This window comes from Engraulis encrasicolus, chromosome 11, assembly GCF_034702125.1.
Source record: "Engraulis encrasicolus isolate BLACKSEA-1 chromosome 11, IST_EnEncr_1.0, whole genome shotgun sequence".
NCBI lineage: Eukaryota > Metazoa > Chordata > Actinopteri > Clupeiformes > Engraulidae > Engraulis > Engraulis encrasicolus.
The window spans coordinates 37085167-37108220 of NC_085867.1; the positions used below are offsets into that span (position 1 = coordinate 37085167).

The 23054-nt window shown below is 46.1% G+C and overlaps 1 protein-coding gene across 1 annotated transcript in view; it reads left to right on the forward strand.

Moving 5' to 3' along the window:
* slc12a2 (solute carrier family 12 member 2) overlaps positions 1 to 23054 on the forward strand; it is a 102964-nt gene that overhangs the window by 57929 nt on the left and 21981 nt on the right. The window contains exons 15-21 of the mRNA XM_063210534.1: positions 908 to 1007; positions 9263 to 9374; positions 11312 to 11452; positions 11966 to 12072; positions 15808 to 15887; positions 17758 to 17880; positions 21444 to 21491. Coding sequence (XP_063066604.1) covers positions 908 to 1007; positions 9263 to 9374; positions 11312 to 11452; positions 11966 to 12072; positions 15808 to 15887; positions 17758 to 17880; positions 21444 to 21491 — 711 coding nt within the window. The remainder of the gene's footprint in view (positions 1 to 907; positions 1008 to 9262; positions 9375 to 11311; positions 11453 to 11965; positions 12073 to 15807; positions 15888 to 17757; positions 17881 to 21443; positions 21492 to 23054) is intronic.

Here is a 23054-nt window from a genome sequence, read left to right on the forward strand (position 1 = left end):
GAACAAGCAGAAGGGCATGTCTGTGTCTGTATTTGTTTGTTTGTGTGATTACTTGTGAGTTTGTGTGTTTGTGTGTGTGTCTGTGTGTGTTTCAGTGTCTGTGCTTGCGTGTGTATGTGTGTGTGCGCACACGGATGTGTGCTTGTCTGCGTGTGTGTGTGTGTGTGTGACACAGAACAGCCGGTGGCCTGATGGCCTTTCAGGTCAGAACCCTGCTGAGTCCACAGATGCACACAACTCCCATGTGGTCATTCTACTGGCCTTTACAAAATGTGTGTTTGAGTGTGTGTGTGTGTGTGTCTGTGAGTGTGTGGGTTCATTATATGTGTGTGTTCGTGTGTGTGTTCACTGTTCATGCTTGTGTGTTCACACGTGCACAAATGAGAGTGCCTGCATTTGTTTGAACAGCCTGAAAGCCCCCAGAGACCACACAGGGTCTCTGTCATCTGACACACACACACACACACACACACACACACACACACACACACACACACACACACATGCTTTCCACTAATGGACCGGGCCTCTTCTCTGAGCTCTGTCTTTTCATTGCTGCTGTTGCTGGTATGGTATGTGAATGCCACCACAGGCACCGAGTTGGACACCTATGGCCTGCTAGCGTGGGGTCCGGACAGGGTGCAAATGATCTTTGGTTGCTAATCATTTCTTTCTCTCTGTCTCTCTCTCCCTGCCTCTCTCTCTCTGTCTCTCTATCTCTCTCTGTCGCTCTCTCTGTCTCTCTCTCGCTCTCTCTCACTTCTCTCTCTCTCTCTCTCTCTCTCTCTCTCTCTCTTTCTTTCTCTCTCTCTCTCTCTCTCTCTCTCTCTGTTCCCTCTCTCTCTCTCCCTCCCCCTCTCCCTCTCTCTCTCTCTCTCTCTCTCTCTCTCTCTCTCTCTCTCTGTAGATGTCAACTGGGGATCCTCCACACAGGCCCTGACCTACCACAATGCCTTGACCCACAGCCTGCAGCTCTGCGGGATCACCGACCACATCAAGACCTACAGGTGCACCAACAACCAAACCATTGTCTCCCTATGTGTCTGTGTCTGCCTCTCTAGCTCTGTCTCTCGCTCTCACTCTCTTTCCATGTTTGTCTCTCTCTATCCCCTCTTGTTTGCATCATTTTTTCTCTCTCACCAACACCCTCTCTCGCTCATATCTCACTCACTCCTCTTCCACTTTCCATTTGTCCAAAAGTGCCATGGAAAAATAGCCTTTTGCCAAGCTTGGCAATACAAGATGTGCAGTCAGTGAGCCACACACACACACCGACACACACAGACACCGACACACACACCGACACACACAGACACCGACACACACAGACACCGACACACACACAGACACCGACACACACACAGACACACACACACACAGACACACACACACACAGACACACACACACACAGACACACACACACACACAGACACACACACACACAGACACACACACACACAGACACACACACACACACACACACACACAGGGCTCGAAATTAACTTTTTTCCTTTGTGTCCCGCAATGGTCCCGGATTCCACTTTGTATTGTCCCGAATGTAACCAGAAGTGTCCCCATTTTTTTTGCGCCTAAATAAGTGGTAAATTATGTCCACGTTCAATTTCATGTGTGATTATGGGTTTTTTTTTTTTTTTTGCAGTGCAACTGTCAATTCAGGTCTTTAAGAAAAAATTAGGGTGTGTTAAATCATGAACATCTGTGCCTTATATAGAAAAATGCCTTGAGTAACCGTGCACATTTCGTTTTTCAAGAATATATGAGCATGGTGATATGAGGAAATCTGCATTCAATGACATTATATTTGTCAAACTGATTGCTTTATGCACCAATATAGCCTACCCATCATGTAGGCTATTGTAGACTCTATTGCAGCCAGCCTGTTACTCTGTTGTAGCCTATTTAGCCTACAGAAAAAAACAGCTTTCATTTAGTCTACTACATATCAATAACAATTCAGTGTCTGTTTAGCTTTAGTTAAAAAGTGGCAATAGTCTAACCTAGTCTGACTTTGGCCACTGGTTGTGATGGGCATGCCGGTGGAAGATAGCCAGGCCGTGCCCTCCTAGTGATGCAACAGCTTCAGCCAGTCTCGAAGAGATGTGAAAGTCGATGATAATCAGGCTAGGTGGAAGAAGATGCGGTAGGTTTTGGGGCCGCATTAGGAGTATGACAACGCATTGCAAGACGTTTCCTTTCCGCTTTAAATTCACTTGACATTGACAAGACAATTTGATAAGTTAACCTAAAAATAAATGCACAAGAGAAAAAACTACGACCGCACACTTAGGCCTACCTCACTTTCGAGAAAGAGAGGGGGATAGGCTAGCATGGAGAGGGAGGGGAGGGGGAGAAAGAGTTTGGAGAGAAATGCGCTGGCAATGCTGTAAAATTGAAGCGCGTTCTTCGTGCTTGTAATCAATGAAGTCAAGGTGGACTTTTTCCCTTTTCAATTAGACCTTGGCTAATAGGCATTTCTGCTTTTACCAGCACAGAAACAATAACACGGATACTTCAGCATTAATTAAATAACTGCGTTTGTATGACAATGTTCAGAATATAGCGCCTTCATTTCTAGCCACATTTGAATGAAACTACTTGACGTTCTTGGCTAACAACTACCTCTGTTAGCTTGCTTGCCGTTTCCCTAACTATTTGTTAATGGAAAGTAATTTACAGGCAGTTTCTGATATGTATGAATGAGGGTTAATCTACTTTAGAGCCAGCTCGCGTTTCTGGTGTTTTGGGCAGATAGCACGCGACAGGTGGCCACAGACAACTGCGCATTGTTTGGGGCTGTTGCTTTGCTTACCTGAAATATTAGCAAAACCGAACTCCATTCCTCTCACAGCTTAACCATGTCTACTGGAATATATCCTTGTTGGCTTGAAAAATCAACAATCCAGAGCCCGTTTTCTCTGAGAGCATTTCTAGTTCAGGGTGAAATGGCATAACCAACGGGACAACCAACCTCTCAGCAGCAGTCCGAAGAAACACGCGCTTGCAGTCGCAGCTGCGAAATCTTAATCAACATTCTAGAACACAATGCGGACGTTTATAGGAAAGTTTTCTGTTGCTATTTTCGCTGATGGTTGGTGTTGAGTTAGGCTAATGTCCCAGTGTGATGGCTTTGCAAATATAATAGCCTTTTTGAATCTTTTCATTTATATTTTTGGACGGTCCCGGCATTGTCCCAGAAATGATAACTTTGTGTCCCCACAACATTTTTTATGGTCCCCGGGACGTCGGGACACCGTTAATTTCGAGCCCTGCACACACGCACACACACACACACACACACACACACACACACACACACACACACACACACACACACACACACACACACACACAAGAAGCGGCATGAAAAATACATGGCTGAGCACCAGAGTGTAGCGTCACTCTCTCACACCGCAGCTTTTATTGATCCCATTGACTGCTGCTCTAATCCACACCATGCTGGGGCACAGGAGGTGCTCTGCAGTCTTGGTGTTTAAGGGTATCCACAGATGACTTATTGACATATCGTTTGGGAATCGGTAGAGTAGAGTAGAGTAGAGTAACTTTATTGATCCCCAGGGGGAAATTCAGGTATCCAGTAGCTTACATAAATACACAAATACACAAAAGCCCACATGGACATTTCAAGACAAAAATAAACACAGGAATAGTCATCAGGGTGGGGAAAATACAATAAAATAATAGAGATAAATGTAGAAAAAGGTAATTGTGCAAAAAGACATTCTGTGAGTTGGGATAGACCAAAGCAGAAAAAACATACTCTGTCAGTTAAGGTAGGCAACAAGTGTTGATGGATACATCTATGATATAGTATAGTATGTAGAAGTAGGCAGTGTACAGAGTATGATAGGGGTTGAACATTCTTACAATGTCACAGTAAAGTACAGGTAAGTGTTTTAGGCAAGCACACACACACACCACACACCACACACCACACACACACACACACACACACACACACACACACACACACACACACACACACACACACACACACACACACACAGACACACACACACAAAGAGGTACCCCAGTAACTGGGCCAGCTCCGACAGATCACAGTCTTTGCTTGTGGTAAGCAGGAAAAACAAGTATGTCCAGTGGTCAAGGGTCAAAAGTTCCTTAGTGCAGTTATTGGACAGCACACACACACACACACACACACACACACACACACACACACACACACACACACACACACACACACACACACACACACACACACACACACACACACACACCAAGAGGTTTCCCGGGCTGGGCCAGCTCTGGCATCTCAGGCAGTCCAGTCCCCTATGATGATGTTCTTCTTAGTGTCCTTCTGTGTGTTGTTAAACAGCTGAATTGCCCATGGGACAAAGGACTTCCTTAGTCTGTCAGTCCTGCAGGTGAAAGCACGGAGTCTGTGGCTGAACAGACTCAGTTGGTTAGTGAAGGTGGCGTTAAGGGGGTGATGCTGATTGTCCATAATAGAGTCTAGTCTGCTCAGTGTTCTGTTCTCGGTTATTGAGGTGAGTGTATATAGAGTGTATAGGTATACAGAGGCCACCGATTTAACGAGGTGGGAGAGTGAAGGCAGTGCTTGTTTTAAAGGGGCTTGATTAGGGATCTGTGTTCTCTTGGTGGGAGAGGTACATGTAGATGTTGATGAGATTAGGAATAGACCTCAGGAATCGAACCCTTATTGGAAGGGACCTCAGGAATTAAAGGCGTATCGTGTAGAGACCTTGTATGTAGTCTTACGTTTAGGAACCATAAGCGCAGGCGTGGGAAAGTGAAAAAGCACCGGGGGAATGCATTCTGATGATTCGTGTTGGTGTTCTTCATTCAGATGTGCATGCAATATTTGTAACATACGATTCTATGTGAAGGCCATAGAACAACATGGCTGATGTCACTGCAGACCTACTTTCTGCCAGTGTGCTAAGTCTTCTCCTGGGAGCCGTCCTCCACGATGTGATGTATGCTAGGGTGTCTGCCATTGGCCATGCCTCTCCTCGCGCTGCTGCTCCATCCAACTCTGTCAGGAGACGCTCCAAGGACGCTCCCTTAGACACACACACACACACAAACACACACACACACACAGACAGACTGTAGAGTGGAATAAGATATGGTGCTTTTTCAGATAGTTGGCATTGCTTGCATATCTCTATGCTGCTAAGCTGGGCAGTCGCCCTAGAGGAGAGTAGAAGAGAGGAGTCTGTGCTGAGACTGACAAGTTTAATATTGACTTTTGATGGTGAAACAGAATCGGTCACAATAAATAGAGCTCTTTCCGTAGAGTCACTCCTTCCACTGTCTGTAGTGGATTGAATATGCACTATAGTCCAGGCAGCCCATCAGACAGCCAACCAGGCAGCAGTTACTTGTTCAGTTTGGTATGGTGTGTACATCTTTTATTGTGGAAGAACCACCAATAGAGTCAAATAGATACGCTAAGCAGTCACGTGATATTTCCATGCACATCTGTGTGTTGTTCTGCAGCCAATGTTATCATTGGGATGACGGGACGTCTTTGTTAGAGAGAGAGAGAGGCAGGGGACGGTGGAGTGCTGTGCTGAGGTAGTGGGGGGGCGACGGGGGGGCTGTTATTGCTGTCTCCTGTCAACTAAGGGGTTCTGCTAAGTATTGGCAGGCGTTCTTCAGTGATTAAACTGTTTGTTCATCATTCTCGTCGTCCTGCAGTTATTTTTATGTTTTTATTTTGTGAAGAGCAACGTGGCTTTCTTCATGCGAATTTCATTGTAGACAGCCAAGCAGAACTTTAGCTCAGAGACTGAGAGGATAATAGGAGAGTGCTGTTTGAGTCTGGTCTCAGCAGGACTTGTCTTTTTGACTTTGTGTGTTATTCAATATTTGAGACGGCCTTTATGAATACATCTCCATATCCATAGAGAATAGTAATAAAGTTTGGGGAAACCACCGGGTTACTGCGATATGACATGCTGATGCTACTGCACAGCAATCAGTGGCGCCTGTCTCCCTAAATCAAGGGGGAAATATCTCTTGACATTTCGTTCCTGTGTCTATCTATCTGTTCTTGTTTATCTGAGCACGAGTGAGTTGCTCATTGCAGGCCGGAGATTTGCAGCCGTGATTTGGTGATTGATGTGTTAATGGAGATTTTCTCGGCCAATTTATGGCTCGCGATCATCAGGCGTTGTGACCTTCACAATGGCTCTTGTTTCCCAGTGAGGTTATTATCCGCGCTGTTTGCACGCGTGCGTGCGTGCGCGCGCATGCGTGCGTGGCGTGCGTGTGTGCAGGCGTGCATTTGTGTGCATGTGTGTACACTGCATGCTGTTTCCGGATGCAATGACGTTCTGATCAGCATGACACACAACAAGTGGAGTCAGATTTCCTGTAACGAATGCTGCTGGAGGAGGGTGATTGGCAGGCAGAGGCAAACTTGCTGCCGCTCACAGCAGCTTACCAGAGAGAGAGGGAGAGAGAGAAAGGGAGACGGGCAGACAGACAGGCAGACAGGCAGACAGGCAGACAGGCAGACAGACAGACAGACAGACAGACAGACAGACAGAAAAGGGTGCTGCCACTTACAGCAGCTTACAGATGCGGGAGGAAGAGAGAGAGAGAGACCGAGAGACAGATAGAGAGAGAGCTGCAGCCCACAGCAGGTCATGAGTGGGGAAGGAGAAATAAAAAAGGGTAGAGAGAGAGGTGAAGGTCAGAGAGCCAGAGGTAAAGGAGGTGGAGAGGCCGGAGGAAGGAAGGAAGGAAGGAGGGAGGGAGGCAGGGAGAGAGGAGGGAGGGAGGGAGGGAGGGAGGGAGGGAGGGAGGCAGGGTGAGAGAGAGAGGGAGATGAAGGTAAAGACTCAGCTGACAGTGATGGGTTGAGTAGTGGAGAAATGTGGAATGGTGGAGGAGAGGAGAGGAGAAAGGAGGAGAGGAGAGGAGAGGAGAGGAGAGGAGAGGAGAGGAGAGGAGAAAGGAGGAGAGAATTGTGAAAGTGTAGACGAGGTTGCTGAAGCACACAAAATGTGAGTGTGAAAAGAGGAGGAGGAGGAGGAGGGTTGGAGGGATGGAGGGAAGGAGGTAGTGTGGAGAGAGGAGGAGAGGAGGAGTGGTGGAGAGGAGTAGTGGCGGAGGAGTGGAGAGGCGTGAAGGAGGTGTAGACAAGGCCGACTGTGAAGTTGAAGTGAGTGACGGTGAAGAGAGAGCGAGACCGAGAAAGTTCTCAATTCTTGGCAGCTCCCACGGCGCATTGCATAACAAAAAAATAAATACAAGGCAATACACTATTCATATCAACCGCAGGAAAAGGCACTTATACATTCCCCTGGCTGTTTTTCTCCTAACTGTTCTGTCTCGGTCAGTGAGTTCACGTCTTTAACATTTAGCTGAAGGGAAGGTGAATCATTCACAGTAAAAATAGCAAAAGTAAACAGCATACAGTAGGTATGTACGACAGCTTGACGAACGATTGTTGTTACTGTATCTATATGCTAGAAGATGAGGTTTTAATGGTGACTTGGTGGGTGCGTGTGTGTGTCTGTGTGTGAATGAGTGCGTGTGTCTGCCTGTGTGTGTGTCTGCCTGCCTGTGTGTGTGTCTGCCTGCCTGTGTCTGAGTGCGTGTCTGTCTGCCTGTGTGTGTCTGTCTGCCTGTGTGTGTGTGTCTGCCTGTGTGTGTGTGTCTGCCTGTGTGCGTGTGTCTGCCTGTGTGTGTGTGTCTGCCTGTGTGTGTGTCTGCCTGTGTGTGTGTGTGTGTGTCTGCTTGTGTGTGTGTGTGTCTGCCTGTGTGTGTGTCTGCCTGTGTGTGTGTGTGTCTGCCTGTGTGTGTGTGTGTCTGCCTGTGTGTGTGTGTGTCTGCCTGTGTGTGTGTGTGTGAGCCTTAATAGTGACATGGGGATTATGTATCGGATGTAATTGGGTTCCCATCATGTGTCCAAGCCCATGACATGCTGGAACAGAACGCCTTCCCCTCTGTATGACCTGTCTCTTTAATAACACACACACCACACTCACACACACGCACACACACACACACACACACACACACACACACACACACACACACCACACACCACACACCACACACCACACACCACACACCACACGCACACGCACACGCACACGCACACGCACACGCACACATACACAGTGAGAGACAGCAATAGGCCTCACTGGTAGCAGTATGTGTGTTTTCATCTCTTTTTTTATTCCTACCAAAGCAGCTTGATGAGAAGCTAAAGTTAATCTTATTAGCTGTCTTTGTAAGCCTTGCTCTCTCTGTGGTGGAGTTTCCATCACAGCTCCCCAAAAGTGTGTGAAAGTTGGCTGGTTCAGACCGGGAGAGAACATTTTAGGGGAAGAGAGAGAAGAAAAAAAAAACGAGTGAGATCACATCGCGCCCTGTGAACCGTTGCCATGGCAATAACCCCAGTGGGATTACAGAGTGTCTTACACTACTGTCCTCTCTCTCTCTCTCTCTCTCTCTCTCTCTCTCTCACACACACACACACACACACACACACACACACACACACACACACACACACACACACACACACACACACACACACACACACACACACACACACACACACACACACACTTGCATGCACACACACTTACACATGCACAAACAATCTCTCTCTTTCTCTCTCTCTATCTCTCTCTCCCCCCCCCCTCTCTCTATCTCTATCTCGATCTCTCTCACTCTCTCTCTCTCTCTCTCTATCTCTCTCTCATATGCTTAGCATAGTTGCTTTGATGTGCGCCACTCTGCCGCCCCCCCACATGGCTCCCTAGGGGCTACTGGGGGGATGAGGTGAGATGAGCTGTAGAGGTCAGACAAGGTCAGACGATGCTCCTCAAGGTCAGGAGAGACGTCAGACATCACGCAGCATCTTTACGCTGTGTGTGTGTGTCCATGGATGCTTGTGTGTGTGGATGGTTTATTTGAAGATTCCCTGTGAAAAATACACTTTGACTTTAAGCCCCATGTATGCCATGAGCTATTTGAAAGAAGTCATTCAAGAACTGCTGTATTACTGTAAACTAAGTCTCTCCCTCTCTTCTCTCTCTCTCTCTCTCTCTCTCTCTCTCTCTCTCTCTCTCTCTATCTCTATCTCTCTCTCTCTCTCTCTCTCTCTCTCTCTCTCTCTCTCTCTCTCTCTCTCTCTCTCTCTCTCTCCCTCTCTCTCTCTCTCTCTCTCTCTCTCTCCATCTCTCTCTCTCTCTCTCTCCATCTCTCTAGGCCTCAGTGTTTGGTGATGACTGGTGCCCCTAATGCTCGTCCTGCGCTGCTGAACCTGGTCCATGCCTTCACCAAGAACGTGGGCCTGATGGTGTGCGGACACGTGCGCATCGTAAGTAGCCCTACCTACTATGGACGGGACTCGGATTTTCGAATGCTCGATATACGTTCCGATATAGAGTAGTTCTATTGAATTTAAAAAATGCGAAATGTCTGTCTCAAAATCCTCCCTCTAAAAATGCAGACCACAAAGTCACTTTGCCAACTGTCCACAAAAAAGTGCCATTGGCATTACTGTTTTTTTGTGTTCATGGATTAATTCAAACCATGTGAAATTGGGTAAGATTCGACTCACAATCACAATCCTTGTTCACGATCGATTCACCCTTCCAGCACGTGGAAAGTGCTTCTCTCTCCCCCTGTCATTTTTTTATGTGTTATGGAGGCGCCACAGTCCTGCGTCAGGGGACTCATTTGCCTGGCTGCCATCACTTACCGCCAAGGTCCCCCCTCTCCTACACACACACACACACACACACACACACACACACACACACACACACACACACACACACACACACACACACACACACACACACACACACACACACACACACACACACTTGACTGAGGCGATGAAAATCCATTAGCGCATGATTGACCCCTGACCTATTGTTGCTGGCTGCCGGGGTAGTCGCTATGGGCCTCCTCTCCTCTCCTCTCCTCTCCTCTCCTCTCCTCTCCTCTCCTCTCCTCTCCTCTCGTCTCCTCGCCCCTTCTCTCGTCTCCTCAGCCCCTTCTCTCGTCTCCTCAGCCCCTTCTCTCGTCTCCTCCTCTCCTCTCCTCTCCTCTCCTCTCCTCTCCTCTCCTCTCCTCTCCTCTCCTCCAGTTCAGTTTGGTCCAGGCTGGCTGCTGCTTCTGTTTCACCAGTTCAATCCATGCCACATCGGTAAACAATGAGGCCTCTATTAGCACCAATGTGTTCCTCTATTAATGGCTAAATGAAATAAAATAACTGGAGCAGAGTGCGTCTGTACCTGGAATCGTTAAAAACCTATTCTCCCGGTGCACTATGGGTACATGGGGGATTGCGGGGAGATGATGTCATCGCTCATACGCTCACACTTGCATGTCCCTAGGGCCACATTACGAATAAAAGGCGGCATTTTACGATCGCTGCGCCCCCCCTACCCAACCAAATACATCCACACACGTGAGCACACAGACACACACACACACACACACACACACACACACACACACACACACACACACACACACACACACACTTCGGTTCTCAGTAATCAGAGCTACACTGACTGGTCTGGGCTGTTCCACATGGCTTCCGATAGACCCAGCCCAGCCCTATGCCCACTCTGTTGGCCCACAGACACACATGTTCCATTACACGGAGAGAGAGACAGAGAGAGAGACAGAGAGAGAGAGAGACAGACACAGAGAGACAGCGAGAGAGAGAGAGAGAGACACAGAGAGACAGAGAGAGAGAGACAGAGAGAGGCCAAAGATTGAGCAACAAAAGATTGAGTGTTGTATCGGAAATTCTTGTGAGTGGAAGAGGCAAGATGCGCAACAAGGAAAGGGAAAGGAGGGAATATCGGATGGATGGAGGAAGAGATTAGTTTTTCCTGGCGGTTCCTACTGTTCCTATTCCTCTTTGTTTTTCTTTGAGTATTTTCCTACAGCTGAGTGTAGTCTGGGACTGGTAGGGATTAGGGTGGCACGTAATGACAAACAGGCCAAAGCATGTGCCCTGATCATCTGTAATTGCTTTGTGTTATTTTTCTCTCCCAGCAGCAGAGAGCGCACGCACGCGCACACACACACACACACACACACACACACACACACGCACGCGCGCACACACACACACGCACACACACACACACCATCTCTGGCAGGCAGGGTGTGTGTTTGTGTGTGCTTGCATGCACGCTCACATGAGTGTTTTTTGATGATCTGGATCAGAATAATAACCTTCAAGTGATTTTTGTTTGTTTGTTTGTTTTTCTCTTGTTGCTAATCCCACAGAGTAACCGCAAGAACACCCTGAAAGAGTTGAATAATGACGTGGTGCGCTACCAGCGCTGGCTGCTGAATAACAACTCCAAGGCCTTCTACACCCCTGTCCTGGCAGAGGACCTCAGGCAGGGCACACAGTACCTGCTGCAGGTGAGTGAGGTGAGGTGAGGTGTATGGCAGAGAGAGTACCAACCAAGGCAGGTTACCTTCTGCTGGTGTGTGTGTGTGTGTGTGTGTGTTGCCTGAGCTGTGTGAGTGAAAGTGCGCACAGTATCCGCTGCAGGCGGGGGTGGTTGTGGTGTGGTGTTGTGTGATGTGGTGTGGTGTATGGCAGAGAGAGTACCAAGGCAGGTTACCTTCTGCTGTGAGTGAGTGCGCACATATGTGTGTGTGTGTGAGAATGTGTTTGTGATCCTGTGTGAGTCACTCTGATTGTGCGAGTCACTGTGTGTAATGTGGTGTGTGTGGCTTTAATTGTGTTTATGTGATTCAGTCATTGTGACACACTTGAGTTTGTGTGACTCACTGTGTGTGCGTGCGTGCATGCGTGCGTGCGTCTGTCAACTAATGTAATGTCACAATGCCAGATTTTCATGGTACTTGACCGTATTCCAGGAATAGTGATGCATTTCCACATGTTCTGTATGTCTGTGTGTCTGTCAGGCGGTTGGTCTGGGTCGGCTGAAGCCCAACACGTTGGTGCTCGGCTACAAGAACAACTGGATGGATGGAGACCTGAACGACGTGGAGAGATACATCAACCTCATCCAGTAAGCGCTAGATCACACACATATGCACACACGCACACACACACATACGCACAGGAACCATTCTCTTGGTCAAGCTCATTCACGAAGTAGTAGATTACACACACACACACACACACACACACACACACACACACACACACACACACACACACACACACACACACACACACACACACACACACACACACACACACACACACACACACACACACACACACACACACACACGGGATCCATTCCATTCCACTCAGTGAAGGTCATTAACCCTTTGCCACTGCAGCCACCTATCAAAGCAAGCAGACCACCTCCAGTGATCCTTTCAGCACATTGACACACACACACACACACACACACACACACACACACACACACACACACACACACACACACACACACACACACACACACACACACACACACACACACACACACACACACACACACACACACACACACACACACACACACACTGTGGCCTTTAAGACTCTTTCCTGGAAGCGCGTGGTGCAGTGTCGTGTGCGTTTTCGTCTTGCGTAATCTTCATCATTAAAGCAGTGCCGCTTGCCTTCATCTTCTTAAAACCTTTTCCGCTTCGCGTCTGACTCATAACATGAATCATGTGATTGTGGTGTGCGTGCGTGCGTGCGTGCGTGCGTGCGTGCGCGTGCGTGCGTGCGTGTGCATGCGTGTTCGTGTGTGCTTGCTTGCGTGTGTGTTTGCGCATGTGTGTGTGCGCGTGTGTGTGTGTGTGTGTGTGTGTGTGTGTGTGTGTGTGCGCGTGTGTGTGTGGGTGCGCGTGTGCGTGTGCGTGTGCGCGTGTGCTATTGCCACACTGTTTCTGCTCCTAGCTCGAGGTGCTTTGTTGTCAGGAATACGTTTGTGAATTTAAAAACACCCAGAAAGCTTCCTGAGACCAAGAAATATATTGATTGTGCTTAAGTGTGTTAAGCAACTTGCACTTAAGCCAAAGTGGAGTTTTGTTTTTAGCCGTTAATTGTGTGTGTCATCAGTTCTCGTCTCTGAAGACGCTTTTACTGTGTGAGCTACAGCTACAGCAATCCGGCATTAGAAAATATGAGACCTAGAGATATAAAATAATCTACACCTACCTAGGTTCGAAGCTGTATGGCGCAAAAATCAAGCTATTGAACAATTATATTGGGTCCATGTGCTCAGATTATTACGTTTTAAAAATTTTAAAACAATAAACAATAATGCTTAACAATGAAAAATCTAAGAGTTTAGACCAGGATCCTTAATTTCTGTTTGGAGTAGTTTTGGAGTACAGTATATTTCAATTTCTAGACCATGTTTAAAATTAAGATTGTGGGGTTGTGTTGTTTATCAGATTTTTTTTTATCAGATTGTGTGGTTGTGCAGTTTATTAAAATTGTGGGATTGTGTGGTTTGTCAGATGGCCGTGTGTCTGACTTGTCTCTTGAACACACGCTTCCCTAATGTGTCTGGCCTACATATTGTATTGGCCCTGTACTGTGCCAAACTAGAGCAAGACACAGATCAGATCTCAGCTTCCGACCCCATTTTACCCACACGGAAACAAGACAGCACAGCATCTGTGGTCTGGACTTTATTTAAGCATAGTATGACTTACTCACAGAACTCATCTGCCCTTTAAATAATGTCCAAATGTTGTGTCAGTGCTTCAAGCGCAGCTTTTTCCCTCCCCGTGCCATCGGTCCCATCAGCTGAGTCATAGTACACCGCCCCAAAGAAAGTGGATTTTGAAATAAAAGTAGAGCGGTAGTTGCAGCCTGATACTTTCCATTTTGAAGTTTGGCAATGCCACAACATTGATTTGTTTTCCAAATCCTGTGCCTACTGCCGTCATTAAATATTGTGTATTAGTGTCTACCGTGTGCATTACTGACGGATGTTTCAATTGTAGGCGCGGTCAAACTCAGGAAAGTAATCGTAGCTGTATTTGGGTGCATGTTGAGGAAAAGTCATCAGATTGAGTTGGAAGCGCTGCATCCTCTTGCTTATTCCCTTTACTTAATAACTATTAAGTTTAATGCACCCAATGCACTAAAGAGTCACACATTGGTAACCTGGACATGATGCATAACACTATTATTTAACCATTATAAATGGCAAATGGTTGAGATTTTTGAAATATACCCGCATTAACTTGTAATAACACATTCTTAATATTATTAATTAATTATGTTGTGTTATTAATAGGCTCTAGGAAGTTATTTCATTTCTTTAGTCAGTTTAAGCTCGAAGTCGGAGTGGTAGTGAAAAAAAATTGGAGGTAGTAAAAGGTAGTAAATTCAACCTAGGATTATCTGTAGGCACACTTTGTAGTAAACAGAATAAGTAGAAAAGACCACATTTTTTCTTTTGCTGATGTACATCATTGAGATGTACATTGAGCCTTACAATTTGCCAGAGGAATGTACCAGATGTTTAGGTAGACTACACACAAGGCCTTGTGTCTCTAACTATGCAATTTGGTCCTTGTCTGCCGTGCACTTCTTTGTTGTGGTCTGGGCACATGTGGCATGTCCTCTGTGCGTAAGCAGTCGTTTATTTGTTTGGCTGTTTACAGTTCCGCTGGCCACCGGAAAATTCCGCATATTTGATGTGGGTGGGCGGAAGGTTGCGGATGCAATGTGCCATGCAATGGCCTGGCTGTGATATGGCACAGTAGTGCCTTAGGAGCGTAGCGTGTAACTTTCCAAAGCTATGCAGTAGGAGCCAGTGGTTTTGTACCATGGTTTCCCCTTGACTGTACCATGACTGTTCCTTGCCAGGCCCATCTTGAATGACGTTGTAAGTAGGGCTGGACGATATGGAAAAAAAACATACAATATGGATTGCTTTATATCATGATAACTAGGGATGCACCGATACCACTTTTTTGAAAACCGATACAAGTACGAGTACATTAATGTGTGTACTTGCCGATACCGAGTACCGATACCGATACCTTTTACCACCAAAATACAATGAAAATAAATGCATGGCCTTGTTTTTTTCCACCTGTGATATTTTTATTGTCCATTTCCATGTACATTTAAATGTTAGTAAATGTATGAGGTGGCACGTTTTTCCATGCTGATTTCAAGTCCACAGAACATGACAAGATTTTGCATTGTTTTGAGTAATAGTAGTACTCATAGCTGGTATCGGCAAGTGCTTGACGAGTACGAGTACGAGTATAATGAGCAGTATCGGGAGCCGATACCGATACCAGTATCGGTATCGGTGCATCCCTAATGATAACGATATATATCACGATATAGCACAATTACATACGTTTTCAGTTAATCTCTTTATGTGCTCTTTATTTTTTCATGTCGCAAAACAACCTTTCTTTAAAATGGATATTTTATTCTTATTTTTACAGTTACATGACTTATATTGTGTATTGTGAGAACATGGAATGTAATTAAATGATATTCAATTGTATAAAACTGATGAAATTACTATCACAATATAAACGATATAAGAAAAAGGTCACGATATCCACTTTTATATCACGATAACGATATATATCGTCATATTGCCCAGCCCTAGTTGGAAGTCTCGTGGTGTATGCAATAGGAAAATAATAAGCTGCTGCAACTGTTGCTGCTGACTAGGTTGGCTACAGCACTTTGGATTTAAGGCAATTTCCAATTGCTGACCAACTAAGCTGCTAAATGGCTAGCCGTGCTTCTCTGCATGAGAGTGACTTAAACTCTGTTCTTGTGTTTTTCTCTTTACTAGCGATGCCTTTGACTTGCAGTATGGTGCCGTTATCCTGCGTCTCAAGGAAGGCCTCGATATCTCCCACATCCAAGGACAAGGTAAACCCCCTCATTCTGGTCCTATTTTTTCATTTATTTCTTTATTTACACAACACAACACAACATAGTCAATGCCATAGGCCATAGGCCATTACCATAAGGTAATTTTGCTTTCATAAGATAGGCTGAGAAGAAAAATTGTGCACATCCACGGCACATCCACATCCAAAGCACAAGACAAAGGCTAGTTGAGGTTTTTGATTGAGAGGTCCATGAAATCTCTGGTTTCATAAATCCAGGCATGGAATTATTATGCCTCAACCTCTGTAGGCAGTGTAGCTGGCCAGCATAAACAGGATGTCCTTCACCTTGAAGATTTCTGGAATGGCATCATTTTTTGAACTGAAGATACTATATGTCCTTGGCCAGTATAGGTATTACGTTTTTTGTTAGAGACTCAGTCAGACGCATCAAAAACTGTGAAATTTAGTCATCAGGAAAAAACCTAATATGACTGACTGGTGTGAAATCTTTTGCGAATCCTCAAGCGTTTATACGCCCACGTCAGTTTGCTGCCCTGATCTCTTTTTTATAGCGGCTGAAAGAGAGTCTATTTATCCCTCTGTATAAATTGAGCTGTGTGCTGCTGTGAAGGAGTGATTACACTGGTTCCAGGGCAGTCATTAGCGTGCAGTGGTGTTTAGTATTTAAGAGGCGGCCAGCTCTCAGTTCCCTCCAGAGGGCTTCTGTGGTGGAGAGCAGAAAGTGCCACACTTGACTTGACAGGTCCACTCCATGTCCAGAACAACACCCCAAATCGCCCAGAATGACAAGGGGCAGCTTGAGGTGAACGACAAGTTTGTTCCCTGGCCCTGGCAAAGAGCAGAGAGTACCACCCTCTCCTGATGGATCCACAAAATGTACTGTACAAAATGTCATCCCCACCCATCAGGAGTTCACACGGTTCCTGTGTGGCAGCAGTTTGAAGAGAACAGAGGATGGTCTTTTCCCATGCTTAAATTCTCCATTAATTCTCAGAAATAGTCCTGAATTGAAAGGAAAAAAGCAGCCAAGCCATTGCATTTGTAGGGCAGAATGCGTATCACCCAACCACAGCACTCACTTGACTGGTCCACACAGTACTGTGCAGAATTTCAGCCCCAAACCGCCCAGAGTGGCAACAACAGAGTTAGAAGGGGAATAGAGGATGGGCATAGCCAATGGTTAAATTCTCCATTAGTTTTCCATTAGTTGTCCAAAATAGCCCTCAATTTAAAACAAATTGGTTGCTGATGCGCTGTTACCTGTCGCCTAATGGGTGTCGACAAATTGCTCTGACTATTTGAATGTGAAAGCTAAGAAACAAATGCATTTCACCCAACCCGTACTGCCCAGTGGAGCTTCTTGCAGGGTATAATGGTGTGGATTCTTTTTTTGTTGGTATTTTTTCCCCTACTCTCTTAATAGCAAGAAGTAAGGCATTTTGGTCATAAGACAAAGCAAGTCCTCATGTAACTCAATTTGCCAAAAATATTTTTTCCTTTTGAAGGGGACACTTGCCATGTGATTCTTCAATGTTCTTCAAGCACCAAATGCTCTCTTGTTTGTTAATCCCAGCAGTTGCCTTAAATGGCTCAGATGGCCTTGATCTCTAGAGTTTTGTTTGTCAGAAGTAGATTGGTTGTTTGTTTCAGATGCAAACGGAAGCGTCTTGTGGAAAAGTACTGAAGGTTGTAATTGCTCTTTGTGCTTAGTCTCCTAGATGAATTAACCCTTTAATAGTAATTGGTGATTGTTTTTAAGTGCATTCTAAATCATATAGTGGTATTATCGTGTCTAAAGCAACGTAAGAGGTTAATTCAAAAACCAAGAATGATTTAAAGTAGCAGACCTTTTTTGCTTCAATTTTCCCTGTTTTTGTCTCCTATAGATGACACATCAGGGCTGAAGGACGTGGTGGTTTCCATCGACACGAGCAAAGACTCGGATGGGGACTCGTCCAAGCCCTCCTCCAAAGCCACCAGCGTCCAGAACAGCCCGGCCGTCCAGAAAGGTGAACAGCACAGCTTTCTTTCCGAAAAACTCTCACAATCATAGAAGTACAATCATATAGGTACCAACTGCCAATGTCAAGTGTGTTAACACACCGTCAATGTTAAGAGTGTATCTGCAGGCATTCTTGCAATGAGTATCTGACTGATGTGATTATTTATTTATTGATTTATATTTATTTCAGTTTTTAGATTTTTTCCCCCTTCTTTTTTCCCTAATGTTAAGTGAAGGAGAGAGTTTTGATTTTCGATGAGTGAACCCATTTTATACTGATTGAACACTCTCGAAGAGCTTTGCACGTCCGTTCTCAGTAGGTCAGCAGACCAACAACAATGAATGAAGTAAGAGCCTGAGACTCGAGACTCTCTCCTTTGAACCTCCGGATTTACAGTGTGTGGAAAGCATAACATACATACATACACACATACACGAACTACAGATTCACATACACATGTACACACACTCGCACACACAACTCCGGATTTACAGTAACAGTGTGTGGAAAGCATAACATGTCGCCGGAAACACTTTTTTCGCTTCAAGGCCCCCCTCTTGCCTTTATCCTAAGCTCACTTCTACACACACACACACACACACACACACACACACACACACACACACACACACACACACACACACACACACACACACACACACACACACACACACACACACACACACACACACACACACACACACACACACACACACACACACAAAGAGGCTCAGGGAGAGAGGAAGTTGGCGCGGGTGACCCCAAGGTTTCCAAAGAGCTCCCTGTGGGCCCAATGGCCTCGTCACAAACCACTTCCTCCCTCTCCATCTCCTCCCCCTTCACACACATGCACACACATATAAACAAACACATGCACAAACAAACTTGTGCTCGCCCCAAGCAGACACACACACCGACCGTTTGTGCTGTACATACGGGCGCACTCTACACACACAAACACCGGCATGAAAACAAGCCACTACACACCAAGTATTGTGAGCATAATAGACACACTACACACACATACACACACTTGTGTGCATACAATGACCTCTACATGAGGCTTTATTAGAAAGTGTGTGTGTGTGTGTGTGTGTGTGTGTGTGTGTGTGCGTGTGTGCGTGCGTGCGTGCGTGCGTGCGTGCGTGCGTGCGTGCGTGCGTGCGTGCGTGCGTGCGTGCGCGCGTGCGTGTGTGTTTACATGTTTATGTGGTGGGTCAGTGAGGAGGATAAAGGAGTACACAAACGTCAGTCCGGTTCCCACACTCTGAGGACCCCCAGGCCTGACTGCTGTCAGATTCCCTCCCAAACGGCACGTCTGAGATTCGACACCCCCGCAAACATATACGCATGCACGCATGCACACGCGCACAGACACACACACGCGCACAGACTCTTTGACTCCTTCCGTCAAAAGCGCACACACACACACACACACACACACACACACACACACACACACACACACACACACACACACACACACACACACACACACACACACACACACACACACACACACACACACACACACACACACCATTAAACATCCCTCATCCCAATACTGAGTGTCCCTGACACCCAACTTCTCATCCCCCTCCCCCTCCCCATCCCCTAGTACAGCCTCTTCACAGGGGTCCCAACTAACCCAAACTGTCTCCCTGGTGAGATGTGCAAAGGCCCTTCTCACGGCTCCAGCAGAGTGGCCTAATAAGGCCCATATGACATGACATGACTCTAGATCGAGCTATGAAGCTTGGAGTAGCTGTCGAGCCGGCGTGTTATGGAGTTGTTTTACAACAGTTGTAGACTTCATGGTGAAAGTGGGACAAAGCAGCAACTTTTTGTCACTTTTGCAACTTTTTGTCACTTTCCATTATCTAGACCTAGTTTATGTTTGAACTGCTAAAAAACCCAGCTCACAAGCAGAAACAAACTTCCCACTTCCTCCTATTTAGCCAAGGTATGCCATCACATTGTGCTCACTGTCGGGTCTCTGTTTTTTGGGGCAGGTAGTTTTTGTTTTTGGTCATCCTGTAGATTGAAAGCGGAATTGTCTCAGACTGTCTCGGACTGATTTGAACTAGAGAGAGAAGGCCTGGCCCTCCCAAAAAAAAATCGGTTTAGTTGTTTGCAGCTCAGGGCGGGTGGCAAATCAAATTCAGAAATGCCTTATTAGTAATGCCTTGACGAATCACTGAAACAATTTTGCTTAACATTGCTTTTTTGGTTGAAGAAAAACAACCTTTCAACTTGATCTGCGCTGTGTTTGTGTGCGTGCATTCTAAGTTTATAAACATTATTTTGCTCTCTTTGTTGGGTCTGGCGCAGACTGTTGCCTTATGTGTGAAGGGTTCAACACATTTTTGAAAAAGATTAATGTTTTTAGGCTAATCCTCACAGCGCTAATCGGCTGCTAATACAGGAACCGCGGTAGGAGGGGGTGGAAGCGTGAGTAACGTGGTGGCACGTTTTATGTTGGCGCCAATTCAAGCTTCCAAGAAAGTACAGCCTGCTTTGTGTTAAGATGGCAAAAAAAAACCTTGGCATTTCCCGCTCCCCTTCTCTCTTATTCCTTTAAAACGGAAGTGTGTGAAGGCTTAATCATGGGGGGGTCTTAGTGATGACGTGTAGAGGGTTGGTGACGTTGGTGACACTGTTTTTGTCACTGCTGCTACGACGCACCATAATATGCCTTCTTGTAAAACGCATGGCTTTAACTACATCGGTCATGATGAACTATATTAAGCTAAATGTAAACAAATGTACTGAGCGGATAAACGTCACCGTGGAGACGATAAGTAAACAAACTAACTAGCCTTTGGCAACAGAGATGAGGGAGCTCAGTGCTGCTTGGCACACGTGCACAAACTCTCTCTCTCTCTCTCTCTCTCTCTCTCTCTCTCTCTCTCTCTCTCTCTCTCTCTCTCTCTCTCTCTCTCTGTCACACACACACACACACACACACACACACACACACACACACACACACACACACACACACACACACACACACACACACACACACACACACACACACAATTCACAACTTAAAAAAACATACACACACACACGCCCACACACACACACACATATTCTGGACTGGTTCCCAACTGCTTCCCCCTAATGCTGCTGGTGAGATGATCTCAGCTGTGCTGGTTCACCTGCTGCTAGTGTCCACAAGACCTCACCACACCGCACTCACCACAGTGACCATTCCCCCCTACTGAGGAAGATCCTATTCAATACATCCATCCACTCTCCCCATCTAGCCATCCATTCGTCGCTTGTTTTTTCTCTCCATTCACTATTTTTTTTCTCCTTCCATCGGCAATGAGTAAAGTTTCTATTGGATTTTTCGAAGCTAGCTGCAGTTCTAGCTTTACGCGAGTCGAGAGTCACTTTCCCAGAAACACAGGCCGTTCATTGTAGCTCACTGTGTTGACGCATGTGGTTTCCATCATCACTGCACCAGAGAATGTTAACCCCCCCCCCCCCCCCTTCTCCTCTTTCTGTTTTTTTTTCCTCTTCTTTTTCTTTTTTCTTGTCTTTCTTTGACCTCTTTCCAGATGATGACGAGGATGCCAAAGGGACCACGCAGCCCCTGTTGAGAAAAGGCAGGCACTCCACCTTCAGACTCATCTCACATTTCACTTTTTTATTTAATATTTTATTTTATTATTTATTCCGTCTCACACATGCTCTTGCACACAATCAGTCTCTATGCATTGATATGCCATCTGTTCTCTTAATCTTTCTCCTCTTCTCTCTTTTCCTCTCTTTCTTTCTTTCTCCTGGTTGGTATATCCATCTGTTTCTTTTTCTGTTTTGTTTCCCCTCTCTCTCTCGTTCTCTCTCTCTCGTTCTCTCGTTCTCTCTCTCTCTCTCTCTCTCTCTCTCTCTCTCTCTCTCTCTCTCTCTCTCTCTCTCTCTCTCGCCTTTTTGGCTTGTGGCTTTTTCTGTATATCCATCTGTTTCTTTCAGTCTTTCTTTCATGCTGTATCATTGTCTCATTGTCTGCATTTCTTTCTCTCTCTTTCTCTCTCTCTCTCTCTCTCTCTCTCTCTCTCTCTCTCTCTCTCTCTCTCTCTCTCTCTCTCTCTCTCTCTCTCTCTCTCTCTCTCTCTCTCTCTCTCTTTATCTCTCTCTCTCTCTCTGCCAAGTATTACATTCGTCTATGCTTGTGTTCTACCATTCTGTCTTGTTTTGCTTTCACATCTCCATGCATTTTCGATTTTGTCCACCCATCTGCCTACAACTTACCCTCTCCGGCCCTATGTATCACCTTCTTTCTTTCTTTCTTTCTTTCCTTCTTTATTTTTGTCAAGTCAGTCTTGTTTCGACTTTACTTGTCACCCTTCTGAAATAACTTCTCTCTCTCTTCCTCTCTCTAGTTTAGTCTTCTGGCCGTGTCCTCTCTACTCCTCTCCTATGGCTGGCTTTACCGCCTACTTTCACACACTCGCACACTCTCTGTGCCCCTCTCGAGTGTGTGCTTATATGTTTGCTTACTTGTTTACTGTGGAAAACGGACTGCTTTTTCTAACACTAATGGAATTTGTCGCTGTGTATATGTGCGCGCGTGTGTATTTGTGTGTGCGTCTGCGTGTGTGTGTGTGTTTGTGCCTCTCTGCGTTTAATCCTCTATCTCTCCGTCCTGCGCTCCTGCAAGACGAGAGGCAACAACTTTTTCCTTTTTCCTTTTGTGTGCGGGTCTCTCTGTTTTCCTACTTGTCCACTGTAGGCCTTGCTGCTTTTTACTGCCGCTCTTTACTTCTCCCTCTCTTTCCCTGACACTCTCTTTCTCTCCTTATTTCACTCTCTCCCTTTCACACACCCCTCTCTCTGTCTTTGTCTGTCTCTCTGTGTCTGTCTCTCTCTCTGTCTCTCTCTCTCTCTCTCTCTCTCTCTCTCTCTCTCTCTCTCTCTCTCTGTCTCTGTCTCTGTCTCTCTCTCTCTCTCCACCCGTCTCCCCATTATCTTCCCTTTCTCCCTTTCACGCTGGCTCTATCTCATTCAGTGATTTTCCCTCTCTACCCCCCCCCCCTTCCACTCACTCTATCCCTTTTTCTATTTCTCTCTCCTTTGTACTCTATCTCTTGTGTTTTATCCCCTTCTCCATCTACCCGTCTCTTAACCTACTTTACCCCTGCCTTATCTTTCTATATATTCCCCTATCT